Source organism: Zonotrichia leucophrys, chromosome 4A, assembly GCF_028769735.1.
Source record: "Zonotrichia leucophrys gambelii isolate GWCS_2022_RI chromosome 4A, RI_Zleu_2.0, whole genome shotgun sequence".
Taxonomy (NCBI): domain Eukaryota; kingdom Metazoa; phylum Chordata; class Aves; order Passeriformes; family Passerellidae; genus Zonotrichia; species Zonotrichia leucophrys.
The window spans coordinates 17,118,647-17,134,470 of NC_088174.1; the positions used below are offsets into that span (position 1 = coordinate 17,118,647).

Genomic DNA, 15,824 nt, shown 5'->3' on the forward strand with positions numbered 1-15,824 from the left:
GTCCAGTGGAAATGAGAGGCTCTTTTAGGTCCTTTCCAGCCCAAACCATCTATGATCCTGTAGCAGCTACCTGAGTGAAGGTGAAGCAGAAGGATAAACAGAGGAAGAGCAGTTGTTCATTATTCCAAATATTACACATTAAAAGGAACTCCTAGTTAGCCGACAATTTTATTTATGCCTTCTTTTTTCTGGTCATCCCATGCATTCAGCATTAGCCATCTGCATTCTAGCCCTGCCCTTATGGAAGATGTGGCTGGAAAACTGTCTTTACATCATTCCTCTATGTGGTGAGATATGAGAAAAGAGGATAACTACACTGTTCTGCATTCCTTGTCTGAAGAGACAGCAGAAGAGAGAGGGAATTTAGTTCTAGATTCCAATATTTATTTTAGCAGATTTGTCAGCATTACTGTTTTTTTTTAAAAAGCAGTGTTTGTGCAATATATGTAGCATTTTGGTGCAGTTCCAGAGATGTTCAACAAACCCCATGAAAAATATTGATCATTTTCAAATTGATCTTGCAGTTCTGTGATATTTTTGAAATGAAAATAAGTCGTCTTTTTTTCACTGGAATTGTAATTTCACTACAAATATAAAACATATAGGGATGAATGCAGGAATAGTTTTAATTAGTTTTAAAGGCTTAGTTTTGTCTGTATCATCTGACATCTAAATTATGTAGTAAGTACTTTATCAATGATGGTATTGGTTTGGTGGGGTTTTTTTATGTTTGGTTGGTTGGGTTTTTTTGTTTTCGTTTGGTTTTTTATGCTAATGGTTTCAGATCATGTCCAGAGTTGCTCCACAAACAGAGAAATAGTCCCTTTATCTTTGTTGGTTTCCTTGAAATTGAATATTGGAATGGGTCCTCCAGTGACCGAACTTTGGCTTCATTCCTCATTTCCACACTCACTCATACAACAGAGAAACTGAATTGCATCAGTACAGGAATTTAATAACCTTTCTTTAGGAATAGAGAATCTGGGTGAAAAAAATCACCATCACTCTTACATTTCCCCTTTTTCTAAAGTATCTATTTATTGCCATGTTTGCTCTGAAGCTTTCTCAAGGCTCTGGAGCTTAAAGCAAAACTAGATATGGAAAAATAAACATAAATATAGAAATATAGATTTCTGTATAGAGTATATGCATGAATTTATATTCCATGACAATTTCAGAAAGATAATGAGATTTTTTTTTTTAAATACACTGTCAAGCTAAAGTGTATTCTTTTTGTGTTTTGTAGGGTCAAAATGTATTTGGTCTTGACATAACTGAGACACCTGAGGGAGACAAGTGGCCTCAACTGATTGTGCAGCAGATCCTGGACAGGGAGCAGAAGGACACCTATGTGATGAAAATCAAAGTGGAAGACGGCGGGAGCCCCCCGAGGTCCAGCACCGCCATCCTGCAGGTGACGGTGACCGACGTCAACGACAACCGCCCGGTGTTCAAGGAGAACGACGTGGAGGTCAGCGTGCCCGAGAACGCCCCCGTGGGCACCTCCGTGTCCCAGCTCCACGCCACCGACGCCGACCTGGGCTCCAACGCGCAGATCCACTTCTACTTCAGCAACCAGATCTCCAGCCTGGCCAAAAGGCTCTTTGCCATCGACAACACCACCGGGCTCATCACCATCCGGGAGCCGCTGGACAGGGAGGAGTCCCCCGTGCACAAACTGACTGTTCTGGCCAGCGACGGCAGCTCCACTCCCTCGAGAGCCACGGTGACTGTTAACGTCACAGATATCAATGACAATGTCCCGTCCATAGACACCAGGTACATCATCAACCCCGTGAATGGGACAGTGCTTTTGTCTGAGAAGGCTCCCCTTAATACAAAAATTGCTTTGATAACAGTGATGGACAAGGACGCTGACCAGAATGGGAAAGTTACCTGTTTTACAGATCATGATGTTCCTTTCAGGCTAAAACCAGTGTTTGATAATCAGTTTCTCCTGGAGACAGCCACCTTTCTAGACTATGAAGCTACACGGGAATATGCCATCAAAATAGTGGCTTCAGATTCAGGCAAGCCTCCCTTAAACCAGTCTGCAATGCTCCTGATCAAAATTAAGGATGAAAACGACAACGCCCCAGTCTTCACCCAGCCCATCATAGGCCTTTCCATCCCTGAAAACAACGCTCCTGGCACTCAGCTGACCAAGATCAGCGCCACAGACGCCGACAGCGGGCGGAATGCCGAGATCAGCTACATCCTGGGCCCTGATGCTCCCCCAATTTTCAACCTGGACCGCCGCACAGGCATCCTGACAGCAGTGAGAAAGCTGGACAGAGAAAAGCAGGACAGGTACTCTTTCACTGTGCTGGCTAAGGATAATGGGATGCCACCTTTGCAGACCAATGCCACCGTGACGGTGTCAGTGCTGGACCAGAATGATAACAGCCCTGCTTTCACACATAATGAATATAATTTCTATGTGCCAGAGAACCTGCCCATGTACGGCACGGTGGGGCTTATCACAGTTACGGATGCTGACGCGGGAGACAACGCTGCAGTCACTCTCTCTATCTTAAATGGTAGAGATAATTTCATTATAGATCCCCTCACTGGTGTAATAAGGCCTAATATTACCTTTGATAGGGAGCAGCAGGGGTCATACACTTTCCAGGTGAAAGCAGTGGATGGAGGAAGACTGCAGCGTTCCTCAACTGCCAAAGTGACCATCAATGTTGTTGATGTAAATGATAACAGGCCTGTTTTTGTTATTCCCTCCTCTAATTATTCCTATGAGCTGGTCCCAACGTCAGCCAGCCCGGGGTCTGTAGTCACCAAAGTCTTTGCAGTTGATAATGACACGGGAATGAACGCAGAGCTCCGCTATAGCATCATAGGTGGGAACTCCAGGGGCTTGTTTACCATTGACCAATTAACAGGCAACATCACTTTGAAAGAGAAGGTAATCACATCAGATCATGGCCTGCACAGACTGGTGATCAAGGTGAACGACCTGGGGCAGCCGGAGTCTCTTTACACCATAGCTCTTGTGCACTTGTTTGTGAACGAGACGGTCACCAACAGCTCCTACGTGCAAGAGCTGGTGCGTAGGAACATGGAAACTCCAGTTGGCCAGAACATTGGGGATGGTGAGATAACCCCACAGACCAATGATTATGTCAAGATCATCATTGCCATTATTGCAGGCACCATGACAGTTATTCTGGTAATTTTTGTTACCGCCTTAGTCCGGTGCCGCCAGACGCCCAGGCACAAGGTTGTCCAAAAAAATAAGCAGAGTGGTGAATGGGTTTCCCCCAACCAAGAGAATAGGCAGATCAAGAAAAAGAAGAAGAAGAAGAAGCGCTCTCCAAAGAGTCTCCTCCTCAACTTTGTGACTATTGAAGAATCTAAGCCTGATGATCCTGGCCACGAGCACATAAATGGCACTTTAGACATTCCCGTAGAGCTAGAAGAACAGACTATGGGAAAATATAACTGGGCCACCACACCAACCACATTTAAACCTGACAGCCCAGACTTAGCAAAGCACTACAAGTCTGCTTCTCCACAGCCTACCTTTCAAATTAAACCTGAGACTCCTGTACCCCCCAAGAAGCACCATGTCATTCAGGAATTGCCTCTAGATAACACCTTTGTGGTGGGCTGTGACTCGCTTTCCAAGTGCTCATCCAGCAGCTCGGACCCTTACAGTGTTTCTGAATGCAGCTGTCAAGGAGGCTTCAAGACCCCAGGCCCCATACACACCAGACAGGTAATGGAATTTTTAAGGTGATTTTTCCCTCTTTCCCTCCTTACTTTGCCAATCCTGTAACTCCAGTTTGAAGCGCTGCAAGGCAAGTTCTCCTGCAAGGAGTAAAGCTTTGAGAGTCGAGGCGTTGTAAAACAAACAATTCCAGCTTCCTGAGCGGTAAGGGAGAAAATGGGAAGGGAGAAGGAGGAGATGGAGCAGGCAGAGCTCCCTGTGGTGGTGTCCTGACTGCAGATGGCAGCATGGCACTTCCCGCCTCACCTCGAGCAGCTCGCAGGGCTCAGGGTGGGACTGTCCCCCCCAGCCTGGTGTGCCCGAGTGTCCAAACAGGCTGGGGGGAAAGCAATGAAGCTTTAGAGGAGCTCTCATAAGTGGTTCTTAATATTAATGGAGTCTGGGATTGCAGCCTTCGTTTGGGCGTAGCTTTGCTTCAAGGTCTCTCAGGAGCACGAGAGGATTTTCCTCCGAGAGTTTGAGGCACTTTCAGACTGGAAGGAGCCTTAAGTCTGGTGGAATGACACAGCTGACAGGCAAAGTTAGGGAAAAATTAGAAGCATCAGCATAATTGAGCTCACTTATTTGCTGCTCTGCCTGATAAACCAGGTATTAGCTTCTTAGCAATGCAGTACAACAAAGGGAATGTCTAAAGAATCCTCAGCTTAAAATTAAAAATAAATTGAGAACTCAAGTACCCTTTATTCTTCAAGACACTACAGAAAAGCTTTAAGTCGCTGGAAATAGAATCTAATATTTATCCATATTTTGAACAGTTTAATAAAACTTTCCTGTTTTTTTCTGTTTGCTACTCTTTCTTCCCAAGTATCACAGAGTGTTCCGTGGGTATAGTTTTCTAGTTAAGCTTTGGTTGGTTAAGGAATTAATCATAAAGTAACACTTCAGGAGTGTTTATTTTATTATTGATAATATATTTTAACTTGATAATATGCTTAATATATTGCTTGGGAGCAAATCCTCAGCATGACTTAAGGCTGGTAAATTTCTTCCTCCAGCTGAATTTTTTTCAGGGCGCTTTGTTTTATTACAACTGTAATGATAAAGTTCATTTAAAAAGCTTCTCATTCAGAACAGTCATCATATGTTTGAAAATTTCAGGATATGTTGTTTCTTTTATTCTATTTTGTTCCCTTTACCAACACAAATTTGTATGGTGATCTATATCACTGTGGATAACATTTTTTAAGCAATGTATTTAGGTGTGTTAAGCTAAATTGCATATGAGAAAATCCTCTTGCCATTTTGTTCATCTGTTTGAAGTCCCATCACTCTGAGCAGAGGGCAGTGCTGTTTCCAGCATTTCTGTAGGTCTGATCTAAGTGATTTTTGTCAATGGAGTTCTGGTACAGTTCCTGTGAGTCGAAAAGGTTCTGCCATTGTCTGCTGAAACCCACTTTGTCCTGCAGTAATGCTGCCAACAAAGAAAGCAAGCTCGTGGCTCTCAGGGTCCCTTCTGTGGCAGTAAAAACCCAGAAAGTGGCATGGGAAGCAGTTCTCTTCTGCAAAGTTGGCTGGGGGAAAGAGCATTTCCTTTTATCTCTGCCTTCAAGGTCTGTGGCAGGGTTTCCTATCTGGGAAAGCAGAATGGAACTGTGGGGTTTTATTAATGCTCACTAGCTGGCACCAGCTTATCTTCATAGAGCTGCACCTGGCATTGTTAGGATGATATGGTGAATAGATAAAAAAGAGATTATTGTTACAGTTTGTACTGATTTTGTTAAAATTGCAGCTATTCTTCTCTCAGGGATATTTTTCTGCATGAAAGTGAATACCTTGTTTGGAGGAAGGGTAACTAATCACCTCAATGGCCCTTTACACTAATTTAGGAAGCGCAGTCACCTTTAAACACATGAATTCACATTAAAAAACAATTATATAATTTCATTAATACATTATATACATAAATTAGACCATTAGAGAAAATCCTTTGTGTTGTGTTTGGCTGTGACTAAATGAAAATTGTATGTTTTGGTAAGTCAATACAAGTAAAGAATTTCTTAAAGCTCAACAGATCTTTTAAAAGAAGTCACTCTCACTCCTAGCCTGTATTTGTAGTCTGGGTAGTTTTATCTCTTGTGGGGCTCAGGATGGGCTACTTCAGAGTTGTCTCTGTTAGTCAGCAAAAAAAAAAAAAAAGGAAAAAAAGAAACAAATATAAACAGAAATAATCCTGAGGCACAGAACTGTCTCCAGCTGCTGCCCCAGCACCCTTCAGCCTCAGACACCAACAGGATCCCTGTGGTTCTGGAGGATTTTGTGTCAGGCACGCTCTGAATTTGCAGAAAACTCTAGGACAAGTCAGCTCAGTTAAAAAGGGAGATGTGCCAGTTTGAAAAGTGAAAATAAAATGCCTGATGTGAGGGGGAAGTATCATCATTTATCACTTTTACCATAGTGCAGCTATTTTGCAAGCCAGAAGTTCTGGAGGAGCCTAAAGAATGTTCTGTTCATTGTGAAGTGTCTCTTCAGTTTGTAATGGGGACTGATATTATTATAGGCTGCACATCTCAGCTATTGTTAGGTTTGTTCATGCAAAGTTTTCTACTCAGATATTTGAAATAATATTGTGTTACATCTAAAAATATATGTTTTCTTTGGAAGCTGTAAATTTTGTCTGTCTGAATGGTATTGATTCGAGTCTTTAAAGAAAGGAAATTATGCCTTTGCTTTACTGCTAAATTTGTCTAAGTGATCTATAAAATGACAGAAAGTCATTATGGCAGTTGTACTCAAAAAGCATGCAGGCAGAGAGAGAAAGGTTTTTCTACTAAAAACCCCCAAAATATCTCTTTAGTGGTCATGTGGGCAAATAAATACAGCAGTGCCACAGCTGAAATTTTTGTGGGGAAGCAATTGGAGACTCCTGAAGCAGCTGAGGACACTTTGAATCATAAACTGCAGGAAACTGAAGAGGCAAAGTTTGTTCTTCATGTAATGTCCCCTAAATGAGAGGTCAAATTTTGTTCTATTTGGATGTGAGGGCAAGGGGAAGAGGTGCTGGTATTGTTCTGAAGTTACCAGGAGGAGTCAGACACTACTGGTGACAATAGACCCTCAGGGTATAATGCTTTCTTGGGGAATGTAGTAGAGAGAATTCTTTTAAAGGAGTTTTACCAACTGATAAATTGTGAAGGGGCTTATTCATAATAAGCTTTTTCAAATAGGATATCTAGATTGTTATGAAAATCAACCTGACTTTCCATGCCATCAGATTTCCATTGTTTTGGCACTTGTGGGCTTCAGAAAAGTTTCCTTTGGTGCAGAAACACAAAGCATCTCTAAAGTTTATTTGTCTGCAAGCTTTGTAAAAGCTCAGTTATTTTTGACGTTCACCTCAGTGGGAGCAAAGTGTGTGAAGTTCCACAGTGACACAAATCTTCTAATTCTCTTTGCATTTGCATGGGGATGATGAGAAGAAGGGAGAGAGGAGTTTGCTTCAGTCTCATTTTCATGTAACACAATTTCAAAATCTGAAATCTCTGCTCATGCACTTTAAAACAACACTCAGACATTTCAAATGCCTGCCTAGGTATCAGCCTGTCTAGTCAAAACATGAATAATTATAGAGCACAGTGTTATCTGTGGCAGCTTGATTCGAAGAAGCCAAAGCTGCAAAGATTCATCAGAACCTGCAGTGCGTTCTATTCTTCTTGTCCCTTTCTTTTACTGAATGATATTTCAGATGTGGAAACCAGTAGAATGCATACAACAGGACAGGGGAGATCTTGGCAAATATTCATCTGGTCCCTCAGGTCCTTTTGGGTTGTCATCTTTAACTCCACAACAAGATTTTTCTGACTTGAGGAACTTTAGTGCCCACTAAGGCAGCACCTCTGCCAGTGCAGGAGCTGGAAGGTGCAATGTGCTCTGATTTGGGATTTTCTGCTTTTTTGGGGGGTTCTCCCTGTACCCCACAGGTCTCTGGTGTGTCAGTGAGTTCAGCTGCACCTTGCTGGGGAAGCTGCTGAGGGAGGGAGCAGGCATGGAGATGGATTTCTGTCACTTTGCTGAGGCAAATCTTCATTAGTGGAGTTCAGCTGGCGGGATTCTCTCATCTATGAACTTACCCACACTCATGAATAGAAATTTCAGATGAAATTCTCTGCTGGATTGTTAGGAGCTGATGGAGGCAGACATCAGCTGCATAAGTTGTAAGGAGTAAGAAACTTAGACAGACGTAAGTTCCTCCTTACAGGAACCTGAATGGAAAGTAGCCCTCATTTCAAATATATTGAATTTTGGGACCCCACTGCCTCAATTCTGTGATTCTATCACTGCCTGCTTAGACCTGCTTGAAGTTATATGGTGTTTAGTTTCTGATTTAAAATGTGCTGTAATGTCATTACACTGTGAGAACAGTGTGCTCAGGATGTGAGTGGAAGGAATATTGCAGGAATATTGCAGTGTTCCTGAAAAGAACAGCTCTGAAATTCACCTGTTCTATCAATATTTAGCGGCAGGATTTTTTGTTTTGTGTAATAACAGTGAGTTTAATTTAGAATCCTGTAATCATCACTAGGCAAGGCTGATGCTCTGAAGTGTAAAACAGACATAGCACTGGTGTTCTGTATTGGCAGATACAGAGTGAATTACACTCAAATAACATTTTCTCCTAAATTTTAGCTAAAGAGCTGTTGGTATAAGCCCATCCTAAAAGCCATTTCAAAATGGGTAACTATAATTCTAAGTATTCTTGTTATTTTACCTTACTTTTCTGACTGGTAATTTTGCTCATGGTTCTGATGTGCTGCCATGTACACTCATTTCACCAAAAAAAGAAAAAAATAATAATTTGGAGAAGAGATTTCTAATTGAAATATGAGTCAAAGTGTGCAAGTCAGAAGTTAACAAGCAATTATTTAAATGTGCATCACTACTGAAGTAAAGCTGGTCAAGAAAATGCTTTTCCTCTGTGCAAAATTGGTAGAAAATCTTCTTTGATTTCTTTTAATACTTTTCACTAGAAAATCATGGAGGGACATATCTGGAAAGTGCCCCCTTTGCCTCATAGTAGAAGGCAAAAACAGAGCATGAAAAGGAGTGAAAAAGAAATTTCTGGTTTTTGTGAGGAAATTATGAAAGATTTTGAATATGACAAAAAAATTGAGAGCAAACAAAGGCACTTTTTTTCTTTTTTTCCCCCAGTGAGAGCTCATTGATTGAGTTTATCCTGAAGTTGGTAAATGAGGTTCCAGCATTAATAACTGCGTGATTTTTGTGCAAGCCAGAATGACACACAACTCCTTCTCCAATAGCCATTTGCCTTGGGATAGAAACAATGTAATTTTTCAAACATTTAGTGCCTTTCACATAATTTTTTTCAGTGGGATAACTGAAAAGTTTATTTTTTTCTCCTTGTGACCCAACTGTGCTATTTCAAATGCCTTACTTAACTATAAGCCATTGCTAACAGTGATGTCTGACTTAACTCTGGTTTAATTTTCACACTTGTTTATTTTCCTGTTTTCTCCCAGAAGGTATTGCACTCAATAATCTGCAGTTGATAGCAATTTCCTGACCAGTGAGTGGCTGGTGTCTTGGGGACTGTGCTATTGACAGCGCTTTCTTTTCTGTCAAATAATTGATCAGAATGGCTTAATTTCTGTGAATCTTTAGGACTAAACCTACTGATGATAAATTCAGATTGAAGATGCAAAATAATTCTTCAAATAAATAATATTTTATGCTTTTAGGAGCAATGCTTTTGCATGAGGTCCACAAAACCCGGGTAGAACCAGTTCTAGGTAGTGCAGCCTAATTTCTGTCAGTCTTTAGGACTAATCCTGTTGATGATAAATTTAGATTAAAGATGCAAAATAATTCTTCAAATAAAAAAAAAAAATTTTATGCTTCTAGGAGCCATGCTTTGGCACGAATTCCACAAAATCCCTGTAGAACCAGTTCTAGGTGGTGCAGCAGCCTTCTGACACCTCTAGTCTTGCAACAGCACTTTGGGTTAGAGTGGATAAAGCAAAAAAAGGAGTAAGAAACTTAGAATATTACCCATGTAAGCTGTTTCTGTGTCTCCTTGTGCTGCTGTGCTCTGTGTGCAGAGCGCAGGCGCCCCAGGAGGGGTTGGTTGCTCAGAGCGCCTCAGGCCGCGCCGCGCTCGAGGTTCGGTAGAAATTTGGAAGCGAACGCGACAATTTATGGTGCAAATGCTGCAGGAAAGGGCTTTTCTCATGCTGTTTCTCTGTTTGCCAGCTCTGAAGGCCATCCCAGCTGATGTTATGTACTGAAGTCGTACGTGTACTCAATGATGTTAAGCCAGCAAACATGGGAACAAGGAAACAGCACGAGAAAGCCCTTTGTCCTGGCTCTGGTTGCCGAAGAAATTTATCGACTCATCTCCAGAGGGGTTTGGAAGTGACCATGAACTGTTCAAGCTGCCCTACTGAAAGGTATCAAGGGCAAGGATTTTTTTAAAAGGAAAAGACAAAGAAATTTTAGTACGTTGTGCTATAGTGTTCTATAACGTAGTTTTGCTAAGAAAACAAAAGTAATGTGACCCATCCTTCTTCACGGTTGGTGATTATGGTAAATTTATTTTGCTTGCAATCATCTTCTTGTCCCAGATTTTCTTTTCTTTCCTTATTTATTTTAGTTGAAGCAATTAGGAATTTTGTTTCTATGAATATATTAAAAGGGAGCAATAAATTTTATTCATATGTTAAAAAGAGAATGTAAAGTTCTTTATACTCCCTGCATTTAAAATGAAAACAACGGAGTTGTTGTCACTTATAGCACCATTATACATATTAAGAGTTAAGTGTTATTTATATGTATCCATAATATTTTTAATGATGATATTGCTGCTATGGATCATAAATAGAAATGATCAAGTCACTGCTTTCTCATTTTTTAGGCACAATAGTAGTAGTGAAAAACTAACACTTCCTGCTTTCTTATCCACAACATTTTGTAATAAATGGTCACCTTTTAAATAACTGGAAAGCACTCACATAACTTTTAAAAGGAAAAATTAATTTTCATTTTGCTTGCTGAAGTCTAGATAATGTCTATTTAACAGGTGCCAAACATTTAACCTTTTAAAGTGTTTTTATTTAAAAAGAAAAAGTCATAAATCCAGTGGCTTGGTTTTCAGTGTAATAAAATAGGAAATAGTAGACATAATTATTTCACTGTTAGCCAGCACATGGGGGTAAATGGCCTACTGTTGTTTCTTTTTCTTCCCCAACTATTCTTCTATAATTTTTTTTTTGGTTGGTTGGTTGGCTTTTTTGTTTGTTGTTTCTTTAACTTAAGTTTTTAATATTATCATTTGTTATTTAGCACGGCTCATTTACAAAATAAAACTTGAGCACCATAGCTTTGTTTGAAGGTTGGTTGCAAGTTCTTGTATATTGCCTCACATTTTAGGGAGTAATGCTTAATATGTATCATCTATAATATTAGAATTTCATATGCAATGCAAAATCTCTTAGGAAGCAAAGGAGTATAAAGAACCCTGTTTTCTGCACTTATATGAAGACATGTAATATTAGTTTGCTAGAATAAAATGAAATACAGACACTGCTTTTAACTGGGATGTATACAGTATATAGAACGTTCTTTTAAAGAAAAAAGTTATTAATGATTCATGGATTAGACTACAACATGGAATTCTTACACATTACTGTATGTTTGATGTAAAGATATTTATAGGCTTGTACTTAATAATCACGTTGCCTCAGTTCTTGGACTGCAGAATGTCTACCATGACTGTTGCCTATAGTTTGCTCCACATTTGCTATCTGGCTCTTTAAAAAAGAAACCAATGTGTATTTGGCTATTTGATCTGTAAAATAAATTCTATTAATAATGGAGTACGTATTGTAATTCAGCATATTGTATTGCATAATTATAGCTATGACTGTTACAGAGAGCTTTTCATTGCCCACGATGGGATCATTTTCTTGGGAAGAACTTCATGTACCTGTCAGACAGTTTTGCTCTTCCTGTTTTTAGCAGCCTTGCAGCATTTATGCTTCAAACTAAAATCCCCCAACCCTCCCAGTGGTCAGACGTGCAGTGACATTTATTGACTCAGTGCCACAGCTCAGCCATTTAAAATTCACGCTGGGGTTTCTCCCAGAGGTGCCGTTTGGGGTCCCTCCCTCTGCTCCTGCTGCTGCTGTTTGTGGAGGTGTTTCCTAGGTGGGTGATGGCAAAATTCAGTGGGAAAATTCAGTGATGGTTGAGTTACAGCCCCTGGGCCCCATTCAGGGTGCTTTGTCAGCCAGGCAGGATGGTTGCACAGGCTTGGAGTTTCTGCTTTGAGTCTTTGGATTTCTCTTCTGACGAAAATTAGGTTGGATTTCCCTTTTGACAAAACCCCTGTACATAAACTTAATGGCTGATTAAGAGAAACACCAAATAATTCCAATGCTTACATTCAAACTTTTTTGGGATTTTTTTGTGGTGTTGTTTTTGGTTGTTTTTTTTTTTTTTTTTTAATGATGAAATTTAGTCATCTCAAGTGAACATGTAGTTGCCCTCATTTTTTTTTCGTCTAGTGGTGACAAGGCATAGATAGGCTGTAGCAGGTTATTTTGATTTTAGGACTGCATACCCTCTAGAAGTGCCTACTTTCTTACACTGAGTATGAAGAGAACCTTTGATAAGTACCTTTCTTGTACCAGATGTGCCAGTTATGTGCTTTCAGAGAAGAAAATACTTCATTTCGAGTTCCTTTGCTTTTAACTTAGCTGAAGCTCTTTTTCCTGGTTTTGCACTGGTCCTACCAATCTAGTCTACCAATGACCAATTCCAAAAGCATCTAGGATGATTTTAAAATGTCCAAATGTTACATGAATTAAATAAAAGGTACATCACATGGTTTAATTACTGGTCCCAATCAGTAATCTCCCTCCTCTGGTTCTCTCATGAGTCAGCCCAGCCAAATATAAGAACCTTCCAAATAGAAGAACATATAGAGCGCACGAAGAGAAAGCCAGAAACCTCTCAAGTGGCTCAGTTTCATGTGTTTTGTCTGTTTCAATTTTTGTTTTCTTACATCTAAATGTCACCTTTTAAAAAGTTGTTTTTTTCATAGACTGGTACGAAACTCGTTCAGAGCTCATTTCCTCCTGATGGTTGAATGGGTACATGAAAGCCTAATGGTTATTGACCAAATATGTGTGTGTGCGCTGGGTAGCAATTTCTACACTTTTCTCTGGTGAAGGCCAGTCAAAAAATTCCATTATTTTTGTTTTAAATAACATTAGTATGCTGAGTCAAAACTAGAATATATGAGTTTCAAAACCAACTCTTGTTTCTCAAATGTTTTCACCTACAGAAATATTTTTTTTCTGACTGCTTAGAAGACAGAGCGAATTATGAGCAAAAATCACTGAGTTGACCAAATGTTACTTTTGAACTTGACAACTCATTATATTTTCCTTGGAATTTCAATATATTTACCATATTTCAGCCTGCAATTACCACAGTCACCTCAGTTTAAACTCCTCAAGGAATTCCCCTTTGGTGCTCACTGCCCCAGCTCCAGAGCAGCCAGGCTGTGTCTGCAGGGAAACCCAGAGCTTGGCCTTGGTTCCAGTGCAGTGTGGGGCTGAACAAAGACAAAACTTCCCTATTTATTGCCACTTGTAGGTGTGAGTGATGCCATGGCTGGTTGTGAGCCGGTGGCAGCCAGTGCTGTGTTGCCAATTATTGGAATTTTTGTGGATTTCTTTACCAAAGCTCCCTCCCACCCGACCTCAAACACCCCTGAGAGCAAGCGAGGCACTGCAGGAACTTTGGGGGATTTAAACCCCTCTGAGTTCAGTTCTGAAGGGCAGTAGGGGCTGTCAGGAACAAAACTGGTTTGTGATGTAAATAGAATTATATTTTTAACGTAAACTGTAATGCTGCAGGGTTTTTTTTGTTACACTTTTCCGGTGATTTCCCATTCTACCATAAAACATGTATTTATGGTGTATCCTGGTCTTACCTATTATTTGTAAAATCTTTTTAACAAATGATTTGAATATATATTTTTGCTTTCATATTGAATTACTGAGCACTGTTCCTTTTATGTCTTATTTATCTATTTCTAAAATAAATTTGGTTTGACGATTACATTTGTTATATAGATGATATTTGTGTACCTTCTGGAGAAGCACTGTTTTTAAATACACCTCTGGTCTGCTTTTTTAATGCATGCCCACCACCAAGCATCTACAGAGACTGTATTCTCTGTATAATCTGTATTTTTCACAGTTTAGGAGCTATGATTATCAAATAATTTAACCACATGTAAGCTTTACAAGAAGAAACATGAAGGAATATTCCTCCTTGAAAACCTCAAACTCTCTAACAGCACATTTCTTTTATCTACAATATTTTCAAAGAATTTTAAGGAGAAAAAGTCACATTTTTCCCAATGATGTTTCCGTGCACATGGGGGTGTTTATATTTGTCTCTGTATTTTGTTTGCCTGTGTATATTGGGAGCACGAGGGTGTCTATCCACATTTATCACACATTCAATTAACAAAGGTTCCAGGCAGTAAATATTGAAACTGCAGAGATGTGCCCATCCCAATATCTCTTGCTGTGAAAGATAGGCAGGCTCTAAGGATTTCAATCTGCCACATTATTTGATTTTTGGGAAGATTTGTCTTCCCTTCTGACAATGCACTGGGTTCTCAATATGTGAGAAAATGACTCTTGGTGATTTGGAGGTTAGGATACAAATATGAAAAGTGCAGTTCTGAGTTTTAGTGCTATGATTCTTTCACTAGGTTATTTTACTCATTCCTGTCCTGTCTCTCAGTATTCTAAAATACATTTTTTTTTCTACTCCATAGACTCCTATTCTTAAATTTTGCCACTGAAAATGCAGCAAAATGGCACATTCGTATTTTCTCCAAATTGTGAGCTGCTGCTTATTTCATAAATAAACACATGTAAGTCAAATTCAGTTATTTACATGCATAGAGATGGATATTAAGTGTGATATCAGGAATTTTTCAGGGGCATTATTGACTTTTTGCAATCTTTTAAATTGGTTTTGTTCAGCTGTCTTCTCATTTCCAAGGAAGGTGTTCATTCAAGCTGAAATCGCTTATTTCCAATCAAAGCTGAATGATGGTATCAGAGGTACGAGGTTTGATTTTGGATCATGGAATTCTAGCTAAGGATTATGAGCTGAATTTTGGTCTGTTGTCCTCAGCATTGTTTTCATCCTTTCCTGAGAGAACCTCCATGGCTGTTGGATGGATCAGGTGCCCTCTGCTCCTGTTCTCTGTTTTCCCCTGGGCTGTGATATCAAAGTCTCCAATTACAGGTTTTCCCACACAAAAATACATTTCCTAGGTCTGGATCTAAACCATCCATGTGCTGCTGGTTTTCCCCTCCCTCTCTTGTATGAGAAAGAAACCAATCCTGGACAAATTCTGTTTTTTCCAGACACTTGGGCACGTGTGTTTCAGAAAAGCAAATGAACTTCAAACAGGTGACTGGAATTTGGAAATTCCTTCCCTTGGAATGTTTAGGGCATTTCAGTAATTGGAAATTACTCAAAATTTTGTGATTTTCTGACAACCAGACTTGGCCACTGTCTGCACAGCCAAGGTTGTTCAGGGCTTAAGAGGAGTTAGAATGGAAAGGGATGAGGGGAAAGGAAGACGATTTCAGTCTATAATTATTATTGTGATGTGAAGCTGAATCAAAATCCTGAGTGCCACATCAGAGATCTTTGCAGATGCAGCTTTAAGTCACATTTAAGTCACATATTTTATTAATTGCATCAGTGTTGACTCATTATGGATGAAAGCAGCAGAATTCTGCTGCTAACTCTGAACAAACCTGAACTTTTGGCTGTGTGTTCACATCTGGGCTGAAAAGTGATTCAGGTCAGGGATTTATTGGATTGAAAGGTAAGGTGTCTTTATGGTATTATTGACTGATTTTCATAGATTGCTAAAGATTGTTTCCCTCTCTTTGAGAAAGAATGTGTTTGGAGCTGGAAGTGAAGAAGAAAAGTAACTTAGACTTGGAAAAAATATATGGTACAGTTTTCTTTGCTATTTAACTACAAGAAACTATTTCAATTCCTAAAGATGGTACAAAAATAT

General features: G+C 39.7%; 1 protein-coding gene across 5 annotated transcripts in view; it reads left to right on the plus strand.

Moving 5' to 3' along the window:
• The window catches only part of PCDH11X (protocadherin 11 X-linked), a 427,225-nt gene that overhangs the window by 69,430 nt on the left and 341,971 nt on the right, over window positions 1–15,824 (plus strand). For 4 of the 5 annotated variants that reach the window (XM_064712723.1, XM_064712726.1, XM_064712724.1 and 1 more), the window contains one exon: window positions 1,247–3,733. In XM_064712723.1, the coding sequence (XP_064568793.1) occupies window positions 1,247–3,733 (2,487 nt within the window). Of the gene's footprint in view, window positions 1–1,246; window positions 3,734–9,949; window positions 13,831–15,824 lie in introns of those variants that run through there. The other variant, XM_064712727.1, reaches the window with a different exon arrangement.